At 51.7% G+C, this 19,764-nt stretch overlaps 1 protein-coding gene across 5 annotated transcripts in view; it reads left to right on the top strand.

Annotated features, from left to right (window-relative positions):
* The window catches only part of DAAM1 (dishevelled associated activator of morphogenesis 1), a 98,707-nt gene that overhangs the window by 73,980 nt on the left and 4,963 nt on the right, over positions 1-19,764 (top strand). For 4 of the 5 annotated variants that reach the window (XM_052783488.1, XM_052783489.1, XM_052783491.1 and 1 more), the window contains 9 exons: positions 4,612-4,641; positions 6,068-6,171; positions 11,530-11,614; positions 12,401-12,507; positions 14,244-14,332; positions 14,568-14,736; positions 15,504-15,611; positions 17,738-17,798; positions 18,470-18,601. In XM_052783488.1, the coding sequence (XP_052639448.1) occupies positions 4,612-4,641; positions 6,068-6,171; positions 11,530-11,614; positions 12,401-12,507; positions 14,244-14,332; positions 14,568-14,736; positions 15,504-15,611; positions 17,738-17,798; positions 18,470-18,601 (885 nt within the window). The remainder of the gene's footprint in view (positions 1-4,611; positions 4,642-6,067; positions 6,172-11,529; positions 11,615-12,400; positions 12,508-14,243; positions 14,333-14,567; positions 14,737-15,503; positions 15,612-17,737; positions 17,799-18,469; positions 18,602-19,764) is intronic. The other variant, XM_052783492.1, reaches the window with a different exon arrangement.

Below are 19,764 nucleotides of genomic sequence, written 5' to 3'. Positions count from 1 at the left end.
CTGTATTGGGTGGAAAATTTCTATCCCTCTCTGGCCAAGAAGGACTAAGTTTTGCCCACATCTACCATGGGTGGATCTCTTCTTTTATTTTTGTAGTGAGCCCAGAGCAAAATGTGAGCTTTGAACAAAAAAGCAAATCCCAAACCAAAATAATGACACTGCAGGCAAAAGTCTCTGCTTTTTAATCTCCTGCTCAAGCAATATGGCCCCACTTTGGAAGGCATCAAAGCCCACGAAGAAAATTAGACACTTGTTTTACCCCAGGCAGGACCACGATGGGCAAAAGCAATTTTTTTGAGAAGGCAGGAGAAAAAGCAAGGAGAAAGGCTGAAAAAGTCGTGTTTACCTGCTGAGCATCTGGCTGCGTTGCTGGGAGGAGAGGACAGGTTGTCCTGCTCTTGCCAGGCTCAGGCAGAGGGATGGTACCAGGAAGGAGTGGACCCGACACATAAGCTCCTTAGACAATGTGAGAGTTTAATCTCTTCCAGAGGCTAATTGAGGGAAAGATCAGGGCGGATTAGAACAGGGCAAATATCAACAGTAACCCATCAGAAGTATGTGCTGCCCCGGTGTGTTTCGGGAATAGGTGACCACAGTGCTGGCTCTTTCCCCCAGCATTTTTGGAGCTTGACTCATGCCTACTGAAGGGCATGTCTGCAGACAAGGTGAAAATGGAAGAGAAGCAAGAATAGAAACCTGGTGTGTCAGCGGGACAGTTTGCCCTCTGGCTTGCCTGCCTGAGTCCGTGAATCACCTGGTGTGCTGCGGATTATTGCCAGGCAGGAATTTAAATATAATTTGGCTTGGCCGAGGTCCTGCTGGGTGAAGCAGGTGGTTAGGTTCAGGGCCAGCAAGAAGGGGGAGATGCTGCAAGGAGCTCTGTGACACGGGCTTTCACCCCAGATGGGATGAGGACCAAGACGGAGCTGAACGTGGGAGCCAGGGACTGGGGTGGGACTGGCAGAAGATGCTGCGAGAGCGTCTGGAAAGGAGATTGGGAAAGAGGAGGTAAAAGCTTACCTGTTGAGATGCTGCTGGGGCTGGAGCCACCCATGGGAGCATGACGCACGAGTTCCTTGTGGCTCATCCAGCCTTCATGGTAGCACCCGTTTGTGTGAGTTAAGTGATGGGATACATCCCCCCTGGACCTGAAGGCACATGGTTGCTGACCTGCAGGTCCCCAGGGTGCCCCCACGTGCAGTTCCAGCGTGGGGAGAGGGTGCCTGGCTGTGTGCCCCGGCGTTGCTGGCAGCACGGCTCTGCAGACAGCTGCCACACACACACCAGCACGTGGGGTTAGTGACACTCCTTGAGATAACACACGCACCACGGGGCACTTCGCATACGGCGTGGGGCTGGGGGAGCTCCATGCGAATCGCCTGTCCCCTGCAGGGAAGGATGATGAACTAATGCCTTAATAATTTGCAGCGGTTTTGAGCTCTAGAAAAAGTTGGTTTCTGTTCTGAGCAAGCAGTGGAGGAGCAGGGATTTCTCCTCGCTGCTCCCCGTCTTGAGCCCTTGGCTGAAAATCACTTCCTTGGTGATCGCACCTCTCACTTGTCCTCAGACACAATGTGGGACATCAGGGGCTGCCTGCCTGCCCATGCCCTGAGCACACCGGGGCTCCAAAATCGCATGGCCGGGTGGTACCTCACTGTGGCTGGCACCCCAGCAGGGTTTGGGAGCAGCATGTAGAGGTGTGCGTGGTGCAGAGAGCTCTCAGACCACCCACGAGGAGCTGTTGCGGAGCTGCTGTTGATGGGACTTGGCTATTTTTATTGCCATAGTGCCTGGGAATCCCTAAGTAGTGCACAGACCCGACACTTAATGATGTACTTAATTTTAAGCATCTCTTTAAATGCTTATCCCATGTCACAAGCTGGAATGTAAACACAAGCTATAAAGTGAGCTCTGCAGCTCTCAGGAAAGGCCCTTTCCACCCGGGGAGGACAGGAGCCCTCTGGGCTTCCTGGGGCTCAGCCTGGGAGCATCCTTGCCGCGTGCTGAGCGAAGTATGGATGCTTGCCCAGAGCTGTCAGGAGAGCCCATATTCTCCCCATCCTCCCCGCCGATGCTCTGCAGATGTCCCTGTCCCCAGAGAAGGGCTCATCCCCGCAGCTACACATAATACCAGCATTTACCAATCTTGCTAGATATAACAGAAAAACCAACAGGAGCTCTGTGTTTCAGGCTGTGGTGTGAGGACCCAGCAGGACCGGGGGTAGCTGCTTAAGGATGTGTATGTGGTGATGGAGAAAAACAAGTCTAGGGCCATCAGAGCTTAGATGTGCTACAGAGGGCTCTGCGTCTCCTCTGTCAGGGATGTTTTGAGAGCCTGCAAGGGGAAGAGGCTGGGAGTGATGCTGATTAAGTGGCAGTGCCACGGCCGGGGCAGTCCTGGCAGGTTCTGCAGTGGTGAGTGATGTAAAAGAGCCAGGGCCAAGTGGAAAAAATAGTGTTGTTGAACCAGGGGCTTAGCAGTGAGCCAGGAAAGAATTCATCTCCCAAAAAAGGATGAAAGAAGAAAAGCCTCCAGCTCCTCCGTGCAAGCGAGAGTGACCTGCGCAGGGGCCAGGGGCAACAGGAGTGGAGAATGTTTGTGGGGATGGTGACAGCAGATTTAAAGCTAGTCCTTCTTACACCGCCATCCCGCAGCAGAGGCTGGATCACAGTTCATGCAAGGGAAAGGGGCAGGGATGAGGCTGGTTTGAGGCAGAGAGGGAGGGTTTTTGTAATGAGCCTTTTCTCTACCTTAATGCATGAGGAGCCATCCCTCTCCCAGAGCAGGAGACTGCAGGAGGACCGTGTCCTTCTCCTCTCCAGCAGTGTGGAGCTGGTCTGAGCATCGTGGGGCAGGTCTGGGCGTTGGGATGGAAGGAAGGCTTCCTAATTAAGGACCAGTTAAATGAACAAGAAGATACCCATTGCAGCTTGTGGGTGTGGTTTGTGCCTGTCCCACAAGGGAGCCTGCTCGGAAGATGTTGCTTTATGAAACACTGATCCTCAACCTTAAATGATCCACAGAGTTAAATTCTGCCTTTGCAACAGCCTCACATACAGCTAAATCGTATGGTTTTTCATCTGACCTCCCTCAAGTACAGCAGTGGCAGCTTGGGTGTCCTTACTCAGGGTCTGCAGGTCCCCATTTCCTTGCAAAGCCCCCGATGTGGTGGCATTGCCGGAGGTCTGCTCCTGGGGATGGTCATGGCAGCTCTTCGACACATGTGTCTACACAGACGGGTGCAATGCTGCCTCGAGGAACTGCTCAGCGCTACGCCGGGGTGCCCGTAACACAGCCATGGGCACCCATCCCTCACGCCGAAGAAAGGGTCTGTCGCTCCTTTTCTTGGCTGATATTTCTTTGCCTCCTGGCACGTCTTGTTCTGCTAGTTGGCCACAGTGTTTCTGTGGGCTCGAGGAAAGCCTGACACACTGATTTTTAGCCACGGGCCTTGCAATCGGCGCAGCTCAGCCCCCGGCGGGTGCTGGTTCCCCAGGCCCAGGTGTTCGGTGGTATCTATCGGAGCCCTTTCCCATCCTCCTGCCCAGAGCCACGTGTGGGTCCTGGGCTGATCTAGCCTCGACAGCTAGTCAGGGGAAAACCCACATAAACAAGGTTTCCTCTAAAAAGGCAGCAGTGATGGGGCTGTGTTTGGGGATGACCAACTCAAACCAGGCACATGGGTCATCAGTCACCTCTGCGCAGAGGAGCTGGAGGGAAATGCCTTTGTAAACCAACAGCGTTTGGACCCATCCACCCCCTCCACTCACTGCCTGCCTTCCCCTTTTTTTTTTAAAAAAAAAAAACAACCAACCATTTATGCACCTTTGAAACCTCCCTCCCCACGCACAGAGGTCTCTTGAGCCAAGTACAAAAAAAAAAAAAAAAGATGCAGCCCAGGGAATGAGGGAAAACTTCTGTGTGTGTGTGCACGCATGTATGATGCCGGCTTTGCTGCCCATGCTTCCAGTCTGGTGGGGGGAGCCCAGCAGGACAACCAGGTCTTTGGAGGAGCACAGCACCGGTGGGACATCAGGGTGGCAATTCAGCCAGGCTGCCGAGCCCTGGAGAAGGGGGGTTGTCCCTGTCGGAGGAGAAGCCGAGGGGAAACGTGTTGCCATGGCAAATGGTAAAGTTTTGCTGTGGCCAGATTTGCTCCGGGATGAGCCTCTCGTTATTTCCACTTGAAAGCCCTGTTTTTCCTGGCAGTCACGTTGGCATTTCAGTCCCTCAGATTTGTAAAAACTAGCAATTTCCTTCCCCAGCACGGCGGGCTGAGCGGTGCTGTGCCTTTGGGCCAGCGCTCGCCGACTCTCGCGCAGAGCGGTGGCAGGGCTTGGCCAGCGTCCTCCCACCTCGTCCCACGTCCCCGCCTCGTGGAGCAGCACCTTGGCCTGATCCATCCTTGCACATCCTTCAATCCTCACCGCATTTTCACGTCCATTCCCCCTATTTCGGCGCTGGCAGACCCCGAGTGCCTCCCCGTGCTGCCAAGCCCCCCTGTATTGCACCCTCCCCTTGTCTGTGCTTCGATTCCTTTTGGTTTCGCTGAGATCACTGAACTGCATGTGTTTTTACTGCCTTTTTCCATGCTTCTGCTATGGCCGTAGGACTTCTTTGTGAACGGTAACTCCAGACAGGTAAGCGAGCATCCGCAGGAGCTCGGCGCCTGCGAGCGGTGAGGGCAGGGCGAGCGCGGGGCTGGGGACACGGGGGACGCACGCCGTGCTGCTGCCGGGGGGTTAACATGCGGCAAAGTGGGCTTTCAATCGGAGAGGTACAAAGATCACCAGGAGGAGCAGCTTGAAAGTTGATGCTGGGGAGGCTGGTAAGTAAGAAGCTGCCCTTTCTGCTGTCTGGCCGGACATTGAAGCCAACATCTTGAGTCCAGGGGTTAAATTTTCAGATGCAGCTTAACACAGAGAAGCTCCTACCCCTGAGCATTTTTGCTTGTCAAAACATGGAAATAAATAAACTTGTACCTGTGGGTTGAAGCTCTCTGTTTCGGTGTGGTCAGAGCAGGCAAGGCACACAAGAGGGGCAGCGGGTGGTAGGTGACTTGGGGCTCACCTTCCTTCACCTGCCACTGCGTTCGCTCTGCACCACCCGTCCCAGCAGCTTCCCGCTTCTTATAGCTGTTGGGTTTTTTTTTCATTCAAACAAGAAAAAGAGTAAAAAATGGGAACTTTTGTGCTCACTCTCAACCCGTGTGGTGGCTGTGTGCCAGGTTTCCTATGCTCATAGACGTTTAGTGCGGATCCGTGGTGTGTGGCACCTTGCAGCTCCAGGTTGTGTTCCTTGCAGAAGGATTGAATAGCTGGCTTTTAATTGATTAACCTTACTAAAACATGTGATATGGTAACTTAAAACCGGGGGCAACATGAACCCCTTGGGCAACCCTGCAAAATTGCTGTTATGTAGATCTGCCCATTCGCCCACAACTGCAATTTGATATATTGTTAGTCATTTGAAGGTAATGTATTTCAGCTGCTTAGGAGATGTAGGTGCTTATGCCACACTGATTCCTGCTTTCAAATCCCTTACTTTGGGAGAATTTCACCGAAAGAGCAGCAAATGCTGCAGGTTGCGTTTGCAGGTCTGGTACCTTGTATTGGTTAGCTTGCTCGGGAGGACTGATGTGTGAAGGGCGACTGCAGATGTTTGGAGCAGGGGTGAAGAACAAGAGTGATGCTGAGTGTGTGCAGCAGCCCATAATGAAATATTTCATGCGAGGATTTAATGAAGTATCACAAATATGTATGCTAAGAAAGCCCGGCTTTATTTATTCAGCAGCGCCTATGTGTTTGCAGATTTTTAAATCTTCCCTGTCTGAGAAAATATTTACATTTCTAACCAGTGGCTTCAAAGCCAGCTCTGGTTTATGAAATGACTTACTGTGTTTCAGTTACAGGCGATGGGTTTTACCCGTAACCCATGGTGACACTCCTGATTAATGGGGGCCCACTGTGTATCACGCTGCTATGTGCAGAGAGTACTAAATGTCTTTGCTTCTCCATGGCTTTTCTCCAGGCTTTCTTTTTTTTTTTTTCCCTTGTTTTTTTGTAGAAGGAAGATGCTATCGATGACACTTTGAGTTCCCGGCATAAAGTCAAGGAACTTTCGGTCATAGATGGCCGGAGAGCTCAGAATTGCAATATCCTTCTCTCCAGGTATGGTTAATGCCTTCTCGTCCTCTGGGGAGTGGGGGGATGCTTGATGCCCTGCCCTGGGCTGGGGGGGGTGCTCCTCATCCCTGGGAGGGGGGTTTAATGACAGGAACCAGTGCAGGAGGAGAGCCAGCGACACCTGAACCCAGCTATAGCCTTACACCATTCGTAGCGGGGTGGCACGGGGAGGAGATGCGATTAACCGGGTACGTGGCAATTTGGTGTCCCTGGAAAGCCCCAGAGGGGCTGGGATACCCAGTGAGCCTGTATAGGGGATGGGAGGGAGGGTAATGTCACCTCTTATCTTCCTCAGCCTGGGTTTTGTTTGCTTTTTGATGGCAGCTGAAGAGGGTCTCTGTTAGGCTGGGGAAAGCGCTGGGTATCGGCAGAGTGCGGGGAGCGGCACCGTAATTCGGCCAGGGCCTGGCTGCCTGTGTGGCTGTCCTGTGCCACATCTGGATTTTGGGAAGGGGATGTCCCCCTCTTCCAGCTGCCCAGCCCTGCTGGGATGACAGCCTCCTGCACGCCCCTCACCAGGCGGGCTTAGCACTGCTACCAGCAATTTAATCCCATCCCCGGCTTGCTGCCAAGAGGATAAAAAGGGCCTTTTTTGGCAAGATAAACTACACCAATAAGACTGACTCCTGAGAAAGGAGAAGCCAGGCTGTGGTGGTCTGAAAGGATCAACTATCAGTGTAGCTACTTGAAAAAAAAAAGAAAAAAACCAAACAGCAGCAGAAAATGCCACTTTTTTCTGACTCACCCAGGAAAAAAAAAATCCCAACAGCAGTCAAATATAGCTCCATTCAGAAATATTCGCTCTGCTGCCTGGAAGGACAGAAGCTTTTGTGCCACCCAGGACCAGCTGGGATGGAGCAGCATTGGTGGCAGGTTGGGCTTGCAGCCGTGGTGCCCAAATTCTGTGTTTTCCTGGACCGTGGGTCAGCGGAGCCGGTGCCTTGCCTGGGCAGCCCAGCTGGTTTCCTTCCCTGGAAAGCATACAGAGGCTGATGCTTGCAAAAAAACCCCTCTGGGTGGATAACTCGTGGTCCCTGGTGCTTCTTCAAGCTCTCCCAGAGGTGGTCTGCCACCCCGCAGGCAGCGGGAGCGATGAGTGCAGCGAGCCATGAGCTCCAGCATTCAGTGGTAAAATTGCTGTGTTTATGGCCGTTTCTGCTCTGGGTTGCTTCTGGGGATTTTCGTATTTCCTAGCTGTCCAAATAAAAAGGATGATGATGAAAGTGGAGTTTAAAGCAGCAGGCAAATGAGTACGTCTATGGCAGCCAGCTATTAGCAAGTAAAGCGATGGGATTTGGGGCACTGGCTTGGCTGCTCCCCGGAGTACTTAGGCTGAGCGTAGTCAGAGTGGGGTTAGGTGTAATTCAGCCAGAGGTTTAAGTGTATAATTGAAAGTTAAGCACACAAATAGCCCCTTTGGTGGGAAGGGGAGCTACCCAAGCACTTAACTTCAAAGACATCTTGCATGTCTTACTGAGTAAAGGTCCTAATTTCAAATTTCATCTCACGAGCAAACCTTTCTCTTCCAAGAAAGTGATGGCTGGAAATGAGTCGCCAGTAATTAATCCCACAAAAAGGGCAACGCAGAGGCCGCTGCCTTGTCTGCCCTCCCCTTTGGGTCATTTCCTAGGGGAGAAGCGGGATCAGACCTGCCCAGCAGGGTGGTCCCCAGGCCTCTCATACAGCTTTTCCCACGCATGTCCCACAGCATCGGGGCCCTATGGGGACGAGTGGCTCTGGGGGAGCAGTGGCTTGTGCCGGCCGCTGCTTTGGAGGTGCTTTGGGGTTTGTCCAGTGGTGCTCCCAGTGACACATGGGCAGAGGGGCCAGCCGGGCAAGACATTTCTCTAGCACTGCAGCAGCAGCAACCAAAGCTGCCCCTTCCCCCATTTCTGCAAGGGACCGCAATCAAGCTTCCCCAAAATCCCTTTGGGCGATTTACTCTTGATGCCAAGTGGCTAAAAGGAAGGGCAGTGTCAGGACGAAGCCCAAGCATCCTGCTGGTAGGCTCAGGTCCAGCCCCTGCATCTCTAGCAGACTCCGTGTGACCTTGGGCAAACCCTTCCATCTCTGCCCACCCCAGCTGCCCATCCCTAAGCTGGGCAGAGCAGCGGGTCCCTGGTCCCAGCGTTGCAAAGGGACTGGTCTCGCAGGGTGGCTCGCTGCAGCCAGGCTGCTGCTCTCCTGCCTCGCTCATGCGGCCACCACGGGGACGAGCAGACTTTCACATGTGAAAGGACCTGCAAGCTTGGCCCCTGATTTAGCCCAGACGTTTGTAAGCTCACCAGGCATTGTCTGGCTTGCAGCGTGGAAAGATTACGGCCAGCGAGATACTTTATCTCTCTCTGTAGATTTATTTTTTTGCTTGTTTCCCTTGCTTTGGGAGAAATTACTGTGCAGTGAGATCACTGGATTTTCCTCTGGCTTGTAGTGCAGCACAAGAATATTTTTAACACTTGCTTTTTTCTTCTTTTTTTTTTTTGAGAATGCTTTGCCAATGTCAGTGAATTATCAAGTCTCCCTCTGTGAACCCGCCATGTCCTTGCTTTTGCTCCCTGTGTACATGTGTATATTTAGCGCTGCGTTCTGCAAGATGCAAATCAAACCCTTGCTCTATTGCTTTCTGCCTGTGCTGGCAGTGAATGGCTCGTTTGATTCCTCTCTCCAGCGAGGCAGCATGGAGCATTTTTTCTCAAATGAATGTGGCTTTTCAAGAGGGCGCGTCCCTTTCCCGGCAGAATTCATTTTTCCCCTTCACACTTATTACGTCCTTCGCGGGACTCTACAAAAGCCACGCAAAATAGCTCCGCGCTTGTCAGGCTGGCGAGCTGTCACTTTGCATCGGCGGGCTGCTGGCTTTAAATCCCTGTGACAGCAAGTCCTGTGACCCCGTTCCTCTCAGACGGCTCGCGTTCGACAGCTGCTGCCAACAATGATAATTATTGTAGTTATAGATAAGCTTCTAGCTTTCACTGGCCCCTTTCCCATCAAATTGTCTGAGAAGCTGTTTTCTTCTGGCGCCCTGCGCTTGCTCTCTGCCGGTGCCGGGACAGGCTCTTGTTCTTGGCACTGGGTTTTGATGATTCCTGAGAAAAGTTTTTTCAGCTTTTTTTTTTTTTTTAAATATATTCTATTATTGACTTTGCTCTTAATGAGCAGGGCTTACAAAAGTCACCCTCATCTTTCACCGCCCTCCTGGAGACAATCATTTAGGTGTTCACTTTGGCTTTGGATGAGGGGTAGCTGCCTACCTGCCCCCTTCTCCCAGGAGCATTTTTCCCTCCCAGGGATCCCCCAAATGTCCAAACCCAGCCAGTGTCTGCTTTTCACCCGGGTGGGGACCAATGTGACATTTGTTGGCGGTCTGAGCTCTGGTGTCACTGCTTGGGTGTAAAAGGAGCCCTGCTGCAGCTTCATATCCCACCTCAAGTCGTGTCCATCCCGGCCACTGCCCTTGTGCGGGACAGGTAGGGGTGTCTCCAGGACATGTCTGCTCATCACTGCGAGCATCAGAAGGGACATTTTTCATGGATCGGGTTTGCTCCTTGTGAGGCCACCCTAGCAATTGTCCTGGCCGCTGCTCAGCGCAACCTTTGTGCTTCCTCCCCTGGCTGAGGTGAGATTTTAACTCACTCCTCGTTTAACAAACCCTCTCTTGGGAGGCTCCCTCGAGCAGGAGGTGAGAGAGGACTGGGTACGGGATGAGAAACATCAGCTCATAAGGAACAAATATTTACTTGCCGGGTCTGTAAGATCCGCCAGCCTCGATAAAGCTAATCCTTCACTTCAGGTCTTGAGCAAAAGATTTCAAGCTAAACCAAGCTCTTGCTACCCTGGTCTTAGAGACCAGCACCCTTCCTGCTTCAGCTTCATCTTCTAAAAGCCAGCTCTACAGTCTCAGTCTGCTCCCTGAAGAGATGCCAGGATGAAAAATACCCTCCTCGTTTAATTAACGATCAAGTCAGCAGTGATCAAGTCAGCTCCCGATCTTCTTTTTGATCTGCTGATCAGGTTGACACAAGCTCTCACATCACGCCATAGGATGTGTTTCTGTTTCAGCTTGTTCCTTTGAGCCACATCCAGCATTTCAGCATCCCTTGGCAGCTCTGATCACCGAGACTGAGGCGATCAGTTTCTTTAAAGCCCACCAATGGGTCTTTTCAACTACGCAACTTTTCCCTGCATGCAAGAACAGGGGATTATTTTTTTTAAACTGTATCTATTGCAACGGCTTTAACCATCGCTGCAAGCTGGGCAACGGATAGGGTATTGGCAGACAGAGTTGCAGGAGTTTCCGGGCTTTCCCTCTTTTGCATTTAGATTATTTATCAACCACAATGCAAAAACGTGAAGAAAAATATGTGTGGTTTTGCAATCAAAGTAATTGCAGGGAGTGGTCACAGGGAGTGCTGCAGACGTATTAAACTGTAATTAATGGCTGCTTTAGCCCAGGAAGAGCTGAGGGCATCTTTCTGTCTATCTGTTGCCTCAGATCAGGGCACGCTGCTGGGGGCAGACCAGCCTGTTGTTGCTTGTTGTGATACAGTGGTCTGTGTTTTTAGAAATCTCCAATTTGAGGCTACATCTTCAATTCCTGTTACGTGAAGTGGAGGAAGAAAAAGGTGGAGGTGGGGGCTGGTTTCCAACCTGTTACACTTTGAAGGACATTGAATCCCCACCCCTCCAAAAAAACCCCTGATGGGTTTCCTGCGATGCTGAGCAGCCGTTTCCCCAAATTTTGGGTTTCTTCCTCTTTCTTCCTAGAGGGAGACTCCAACGAAAAGCAGCTGGGGGAGGTGGGGGAGGCAATGTTCAAATCCAAGAAGAGCAGCAGAAATTGGACAAATTTTCCTTAGGGGTTGTGGCAATGGGTTCAAGGAGCACTGCTGAGCTGGGCTGTGCTGCTGACAGGGAGCATGACCACCACTGACCCCGTGGCCCTCAGGGATGCTGGCACTGCAGGAGCAGCATTGCTACGGGCCAGAGTTACATAGAAAAGTTATCTATTTTGAATACATGTATAATATACTACATAGAATACTTATTTAAAATACTATAAAATAGGGGACAGCAGCTGCGGTGCGGGGAGAGGGAATTTGCTGGTGGGGTTTGACCCCCTGTTGGCAGCGGGGTCAGGGCGGCTCTGTGCTGTGCCTTGGCAGAGCACGGTCCTACCACGTTTCTCACACATCCTTCTTCATAACACGCTGTATAGTGTTATTTGTGATGCTGCTGCTGACCGGGACTTAAGCTGTTCATGTTGCATGGGTGTGTAAGGAAATGCTCCTGAACCTTGCCTGTTGGCTGGGCTGGGAATAACTCTTCTTCCCCTCCACCTTCCAGGCTGAAACTCTCAAACGAGGAGATCAAACGAGCGATTTTGACAATGGACGAGCAGGAGGACCTCCCAAAAGACATGCTGGAGCAGGTGGGCAACATGTCTCATGCTCCTCCGTGGTTGCCTCATGCTGACACCATACTGTGCAAGGTGCTTGGGACCAAACTGCAGCTTCAAGAAGTGTGTCAGGGCCCCAAATTATTTACCAACTGCATGTTGAAAAACCACCCAAGTGGGCTGGAGCAGCAGGAAAGCAGCTCAGTCGTAGCATCGGCGCTGGGAGCCGCATGGCCTCCACATGCCATGCCTGTACCCGGGTCTGCCCTGGGACCCCGAGGCTGGGCCAGTTGCCCATTTTGTGGTTGCGGCTTGAAGTTCATGCTTGGTGGACGTTTATTTTTGAAAGCTTGTTCAGCGTTTGTACAGTCCTCAAAAAGGGAATTCCATTTCTTAACGGCCTCTGAATCCCTTTGGAAGCATATTATTCACCTGTCCTTAAAGCTGAGCTGGTAATTGCGCTTTCAGCAGAGACATGGGAGGATTCATTGCACAAAATTTCCATCTGCAAATAGGTAGATTGCAGCAAATGAGAGTCCCTGACATCTCTGGCAGAGCTGATGTCGAAACCTCCTTGGAGCACACGTAGTACATCTGTTGTAAAACCAGAGTGATGGCAGGGCAGAAGCAAGAGGCACTAATTTGATGGAGTAATGGGAGGAAGGTCACAGGGACAGCGATAACAGTTATTTCACAGGTGCCTTGGGGTCGCTGTCTGTATATGCTGAACAGGTAGTAGATTCAAGTAAATAAATCACCATTTTGCTCCTGAAAAACTGCATGGACCTCATGTCCACCAGTGTGCTTTCCCTTGTTTAGCTCCTGAAGTTTGTTCCTGAAAAGGGTGACATTGACCTGCTGGAAGAGCATAAGCACGAGCTGGACCGCATGGCCAAGGCTGACCGGTTCCTCTTCGAAATGAGCAGGTTGGTGGCCCAGGAGACACAGGTTTTGGCCAGTGGCTGCACGGGCTGGTCACGAGGTGGCTGTTTCATGGAGCCGCGTTGGGAAATAAGCCCTGCTTACTGTTTTTCACATCAAGAAATGAGTGGGCTAAATGGACAGGAGGGCAAGCAAGGTGCTCCCACCCATAAGGATCGCTCATGATGCTGTGCTCCTAAAATCAGGGTTGCGTGTCCCAGACAAGCAGCAGGTGAACAGAGCAGGGGGGAGGGATGGGGATATGGACCGTCTGGAGAGAGGTGTTGGCTTCCCAGGTCATGTCCCGACACATTTCCCCTCTCATTCGGGGGAGAAAAGCTCAGTCTGGCACAACTCTGCAAAAGACTGCATCATCTGCATCATGGCCCAGGTGGGAAGTGCTGTTTGAATGGTAACACAATGCTCCTTTCCCTTTCACATGAACATATCCTAATGAATACTGAAGACTGATGTATGTAAATTTTGCCCTGCTGTGTAGATGAGTCCCACTCTTCACCTCAGGAATGACTTGTCCCTGGGGCTCCTGAGAATATATGAGACAGAAAGCAAATGTCATTTCTTCCTCCTCCTGGTAGCAATCATTTAAGACTTAGAAGTCTTCAGGGATGAATAACCTTATCTTTTGCATGCACATCCTCTAGAGGTGCTGGTTTAAAATCTTGAAGCTCCTTATTTAAATCCAACTGAGAATTGAGCTCTTTGCATTTCTTAGCTGAACTTCAAGCAAGTTACTTGTTTGCAAAGTCAGTGAGTTTTACATCTGAGATTGTACTGGGAGATCAAAAATAGAAACACTCCTGTCCTCCCTGAGAAATGCGGCAATGAACACCGGGGCGATGCACCGTGTAGTTGCTGAGTGTCAAAGACAGGCAGCACAGAGCTGTGAAGTTCAGACCTGAGCCCTCGGGGCTGGAAGATGCTCAGAATTAGCTTTCCTATCACAGGTCACCTTTCTTCTTCACAGTCTCTTGCCCAAGTGTTGCTCCCATGCCTTCATCTTTTGGAAAGCACAATGTGCCGATGCAAATATTTTCCTTGATTTCTGGCACGGCTTTTTAATTTGCCCTGTGGTCTGTAACTGAGTGTGATGTCTCTGTCACCTTTGATTAGCACAACGACAGCGTAGCCCATGGCCTTGTCTGTCTCCCATGGGTCCTTGGTCCAAATGACTCAAATCAGACTGCCATTTGCGTACAAGTGAGATCGTGTTTAGCCTAAATACAACTGACAGGAGCAGAGCCATCCCTAACTTGCCCAGGAAAGAGCCGGATTGGGCTGTGTTGGTGGCTTCCCAGCCCAGGCCATCATTTTGAGGATCTGAAGGTCCAGTTTTGTTAGTGCTGGTAGTTGGTGTGCCTGTGTCCAGCTGCAGCTCATCACAGAGCCATTGGGAGCCCAGACCTCATTAGCATCTTTGTTACGGAGTGGTTGTAAAAGAACTGTTTGTTCATAGCAATAGGGTGTAAAAGTGCATTTGTTGAACATGCTGAGTTAAGGATAGGCTTAAGCATGTGCTTAAGAGCCCACCTGGATCCACCGCAGGACAGCTGTAGCTTCAGTTGTCATTTTTCACCACCTCGGCATAGTTTCAGGGAGAAATGCGGTCATTATTTTTTAATCGCTGTGGTTCAAACGTGCTTTGTAAGCACAGCTGTGAGCAGCAGAGCAAGACCTCTTCCTGGAGGAAGCAAAGCTCAACCTGCACCTCTTTTTCTTCCAGGATAAACCATTATCAGCAAAGGCTGCAGTCCCTCTACTTCAAGAAGAAGTTTGCAGAGAGAGTTGCAGAAGTCAAACCCAAGGTGGAAGGCAAGTGACCAGACCTGCTAAGGGGCTCTGTGCCGGCACAGGGAGTGCTCGTAGGAAGAGCATCCCTCCGTGCCAGGGCGAGCCTGGTCCGCGTGGAGGTTGCAGTGACACAGGGGAAAGGAGGGACTTGGTGGTCACTCTTTGGTCATGGGGGCACTGAGGGGGTTGCTGCAAGAAAAGGGGACTGGTGTGCTGTCGTGGCAGGGGGTAATGTCCCACACCTCTCTGCTTTCAGCCATCCGTGCCGGCTCCAAGGCAGTGCTGCAGAGCAGCAGCCTCCAGCAGCTCTTAGAGGTGGTCCTGGCCTTCGGGAACTACATGAACAAGGGCCAGAGGGGCAACGCCTTCGGGTTTAAGATCTCCAGCCTCAACAAGATCGCGGACACCAAGTCCAGCATTGACAAGTGAGCAGCCCCTGCCCTCGCCCTCAGTAGTGTCTGTGGGCCCCAGGGTTGTTGGGAGAACGAAGGGGCCATTAGTGTTGCCTCTGGGATGTGGGTAGGTGTGAGCAGTCCCCTCCCTCATGCTGCCCCATCTGGTGCACCTGATACTGCAAGCATCCATTTTTTGAGCAGGACAGATTTTGAGGGAAGCCAAGCTGCAGATCATCAGGGGGATTGATGGGGGCTTTCCTTCCTGGGCTGGCTAAACAGCGGCCAAGGCTGATTAGGAGGATCATCCTCCAAATGCTTTTTTCCCCCATTGAGAAGCCAAGAGCCACCGTGCTGTGGCACAGTGGCCAGAGGAGGGGTCTCAGCGGCTCTTCTCCATGGGAACCCCCTCTGCAGCCCCCCTAAGCTGCCACAGCCATCGCCTGGTTTGCTCTTCCCCACTGAGCTCCATGCACAGAGTGAGAGGAGCTGGATCAGGTCTCAAACCTGCCTGGTCTCATCCATCAGTAAAGACAACGGAGGACGGGAGCGGTGATGCTCAAGTCACTTCCCCTGGGTCCCTCCTGTGGAGGGCATTTGCTTGCAGGGACCAGGCTGCTCTGCACTGTGGCTGTGCATGGGACAGACCCATCCCATGTCCCCAGACAGGCAGCGAGCAGCATCCTTGCAGAAATCCCAAAACAGTTCATTACTAGGGTTGGGATTTAAGCAGGGGTTTCGACTGAGCTCTCGTCTCCCCATGGTGCCGCCACGCTGACCTCGCCGCTCCTCTCTCCTAGGAACATCACCCTTCTGCACTATCTCATCACTATCGTTGAAAAGAAATATCCCAAAGTCCTCCGCCTGCACGAGGAGCTGCGAGACATCCCACAGGCAGCCAAAGTCAAGTAAGCAGGGATTTAGGTGGTGCTTAAGGAATGCTGGAAGCGCCTCTCCCCTCGCTTCAGCCTGCCTTTCCATGTCGCCCTCCCCTGCTCACACTCCTGGCCGGATCCTGGCCGACGGGCTGGGCCCTGTGCTGCGGCCACGCTGGCCTGAGAGCAGCCCCAAAGGCAGGAGCAAACATCACCTGGTGGCTTTAAATCTCAGCCCTTGCAGCAAAGGGCTGCGAGCCTCCGACCGAGAGGGAGGGGAGCTGCTTGGAGCAGCCGTTTCCTGTTGTTATCTCACCGCAGAAGCATTTAATTAATTTCTAATGGTACGTTAAGTAATCCGGGAGGAAGCGGTTGCGGTGTGGCTGCAGATAAAGGGCAGCTGTTTATCTGCGTGTGGCAGGGAGGCTTTGCCTGCAGCGCGGGCAGGACCAGGCAGCAGTGCGAGGGGCTCACCTGCCTCCGGGTCCTGCCTGGCCCTCGTTTCACCACCAACACGGAGCTTCTGGTGTTTGCGAAGAGCTTTTAAACCCTGCTTGCCTCCCGGTGACCTGTTCGGAGCAGTCTGCCGCTGTCTCTTTGCAGGCAGAGGCCCCCGTTCAGCAAAGCCCTTGAACACACGCTGAACTTTTAAGTGCAGGAGGAATCTGCTGTTGCTCTGCAAAGCCCTCAAGTATGTGCTGAAGTCCCTCTGAAATCAATGAGGCTCTGTTTCGGTTTTAAAGTTCACCGGGAGCTTACGGGCTTTGCTGCTTCGGGGACCTGAGCAGCAAAGATCACACGTTTCTGCAGTCAGCACGCGTTTGTGTTAGCTGTGGACATGAAACGGGCCTGAAACTGCAGCTTTTTAGAGAGGGGATGGCAAATATGCACAGAGTTTGTGGCGGCTCAAGGGTCTTTCAAGTTTCAAAGTGCGTTTGTAGCAATAGTGGCCTCCCCACGGAAGAGCTGTAATGTGCAAAGCAAGCATCCTTACGTTTAAAATGTAAAATAGTCAGCCATAGGGATTAAACAAAGTGACAGGACAAATCTTGGCGTGCAAGGAGTGTGTGGCGGCTGTGCTCGTAGGCATCGGCTGAGAACATGGTTAAGCAGGACATGCTCCTCACCACTGGAGGCTCCGGCTTTCTCATGCTCGTGTATCTGCAGCTGTTGTACAGATACACGTATGGGAAAGAAAATGTCTGCATAGAGGGTTTTTTTTCAAAAAAAAATGTTATCATTTTGCTCTAAACTGGACACCGTATGTAATATTTGGGTTTGGTCCAATCTAGAGTGAAACCAAAAAAAGTTTCTAAAGCTCTGGAAAACCCTAAATTCCCCCCAGCCCTGCAGCTGTGAAGCAAAATTGCTGCCTCTGTCAATCCCACCACTAGTAATGAACTGCTGGAGCACAGGGCTCCCAAAACTGCATTTTCCCAGACTAAACCTGCCAGGAACGCTTGCCCCGTGACCCGACGTCAGCGTTTCCAGGGACCCCAGCCCTAGGACAGACACCCCTGGAAAGGCATCAAGCCTGCGGTCATCGAGGCTTTGTGAGAAAGCTTCCCCTCAGATGTAGTGGTAGAAACCCGTAAGCACTTGAACTCGAAGCTCATCGGGGGCATGAGCCTTGTGTAAACAAAGTCAGCGCCAGATGGGATGATTTATTTTTATTTTCTGTATTTGGGTTGTCTCCCTTTATGAAAGCCTCACTGCTAGGAAGGATGCTTTGCATGGCATTCACCTAACCACGGTACCCTGAAAAACTGTTCGCTGTGTACTGGGACAACAAGCCTATCTTCTGCTGGCCCTCAAGAGGGGAAGGGAAATCTGTGCCCAGCAAATCCCTCTCCTGAGCTCTGCTTTTGCTTGCAGAGGTCTGGAGGCTGCTGAGCTTGCTAAGCCTGCACAGTCCCCTTTAAAAATACAGAAAAGTGCTTTGCTTTAAAACAAGCAACTGCAGCCACTTTGAGATAGGCAGCTGTCCTAGCTTAGAGGCTGTCAGCCCGATTTGCTGCTCGAGACACACTGCTCTGCAAACAGTAGGCAATGTGTGCGGTGCCGGGGTCTTTTCAGTGGAAAAACACGGTCAGGTTGGTCAGAGAACTGTAGGATTTGCTAGGGAAGGCTGAAAATTAACATCCTACCATTTCCAACAGCATGACCGAGCTGGAGAAAGAAATAAACACTCTGAGGAGCGGCCTGAGAGCAGTGGAGACTGTAAGTATTATTTAAATCCAATATAGTCCAGCCTGGCTCTGAGCACCACAGCATCCCTCCTTAGGGAGGCAGGCAAGGGAGCTCCCAGCGAAGCTGCTTTTATCTCACATCCTGGAGATCTGTTTGTCTTTCCTTCCTGCCCTGCACGTGTGCCTGTCCTCTTAGGGCTGTTTTGGCACCAAAGTTACCGTGTGTGGTTAGGCACGTGTGTGGTTTATATCCATTCTATGATTCTATGATCCTAATACGCCAAGGGAGGCTGACTAAGTCTAGTGATGATGCCTGTGGAGGACCCGTGATGTGCTGAGGGGTCTCCCTTTGGCTGTAAAACTGCAGAGGGTTGGGGCTTGGGCTGGGGAGCGCTTCTGCAGCCCAGCTGGAGTGGTGATGAAATGGAGGAGGTATCCCGAAGGACTCACTGTCTTGCTAAATTACGCTGCTTCCATGAGCTCCTCTGCAGGATTTGGCCTTAAAAGCATACTGCAGGCATGATATTGTAAAACGGGGTAATCTGTGGTCTTGCGCATGGCAGGAGGGAGCAGCGGTGGCGGTGCAGCCAGGACCCGTGGCACTGATGCAGGCACACACCCAACGGCACTACCGAAGGCTGATGGTATTTATGTCCCTCATCAGCCAAGGCCTGACCAGATGTACATTTCTTTTCCCCAAAGGAGCTGGACTTCCAGAAGTCTCAGGTTCAGCAAACAGGCGACAAGTTTGTGTCTGTCGTCAGCCAGTTCATCACACTAGCCAGCTTCAGCTTTTCGGATGTCGAAGATCTTCTGATGGAAGCGAAAGAGCTGGTAAGGTCACTAATGTCCTTGAGATCTGGGTAGTGTTTCAGCCTTTCCTCCAGCCAAGAGGGGAGGGATGGTCCTGGCCTTGCCAGAGCACATGCTGCATGTTAACATCTCAGATACCTCTCCCACAAGACCATGCGAGTGTCTTGCTGAGACCCTGACATGAGAAAGGGGCTGGGCTGCTATTCATGGTTTGTTTGGAGTGGGGGGGTGGGTATGTCCCTGTCTGTCCCCAGGGCCTTTTTCCTGCTCCACAACCCAACATGCCAGGGGTTTGCAGGTCAGGCCAACAGACTGCTTCTGGGACGCAAGGTGTGCTGTAGAAAGCCATGAGATACCTGTCTATCTTCTGGAAATGCAAGGCAGTCGCTAGCCATGGGAGAGTTGTGTCCATCAGAGGAGGAGATGATAGGTCATTTGTGAGGATCTGAGTTTTGATGAAGAGCTTTCACTCAAGCCTAGAGGGCTTGCTTTGTTTTCAGTGTCTTAAAATGGAAATATCCCAGTCTTGGGAAGCTGGGGCTTCTTGGCCAATGAAAGCTGAAGGTGGCAAGAAAGCAGGCTGTTCTGTCTGTTGTTGATGGAAAAGGTGTTAAAAATGCAACCAGGTCTTCAGGCTGGACATGAGGTCACCCAGAGGTTGATATCAGAGACAACCCAGTCTCTGCCCGAGTGACCGCACTTCTACAGGGCAAAATAACATCCAACACGTAACTTTGGTCTGAGACCTGCCCAGCTATTCTCTCCAGAGAAGAGGGAGAGGAGCTCAGTGACATGAATTGAGGCCAGCTTCAGACCTGGCTAGAGAAGCTACTTAAAAGGTTCACCTTCCCCAGAATAATGCCTTGGTGAGTGCTTTGCAGCCACGTGCAAGGACCTCTTACCATGTTGTCCTTTTCTCCCTACCAGCCTGGTTTAAATCACAGCAAAGGGGTGGCCATTGGCTGACATCGGTGATTCCCAAGCACCTTTTGCTTTTCCTCTTTCAGCAAAGGGGCACGCAGGTGGTTTCCATTGCCTCCAAGAACAGTCTTTCAGTATCTCCTCCCTGGCCTGGCCTTCATCTTGGTTGAAGTGGCAGGGAGATAGTCCAGCACAGGCCGTTTTAGAGGTCCCATCATTGTCCCACTGCATGAGCTATCTCTCCAAAGACAGAAGTTACCAAG

This window comes from Harpia harpyja, chromosome 3 (assembly GCF_026419915.1).
Source record: "Harpia harpyja isolate bHarHar1 chromosome 3, bHarHar1 primary haplotype, whole genome shotgun sequence".
In the NCBI taxonomy this organism is placed as follows: domain Eukaryota; kingdom Metazoa; phylum Chordata; class Aves; order Accipitriformes; family Accipitridae; genus Harpia; species Harpia harpyja.
This window is presented reverse-complemented; position numbering and strand designations above follow the sequence as displayed.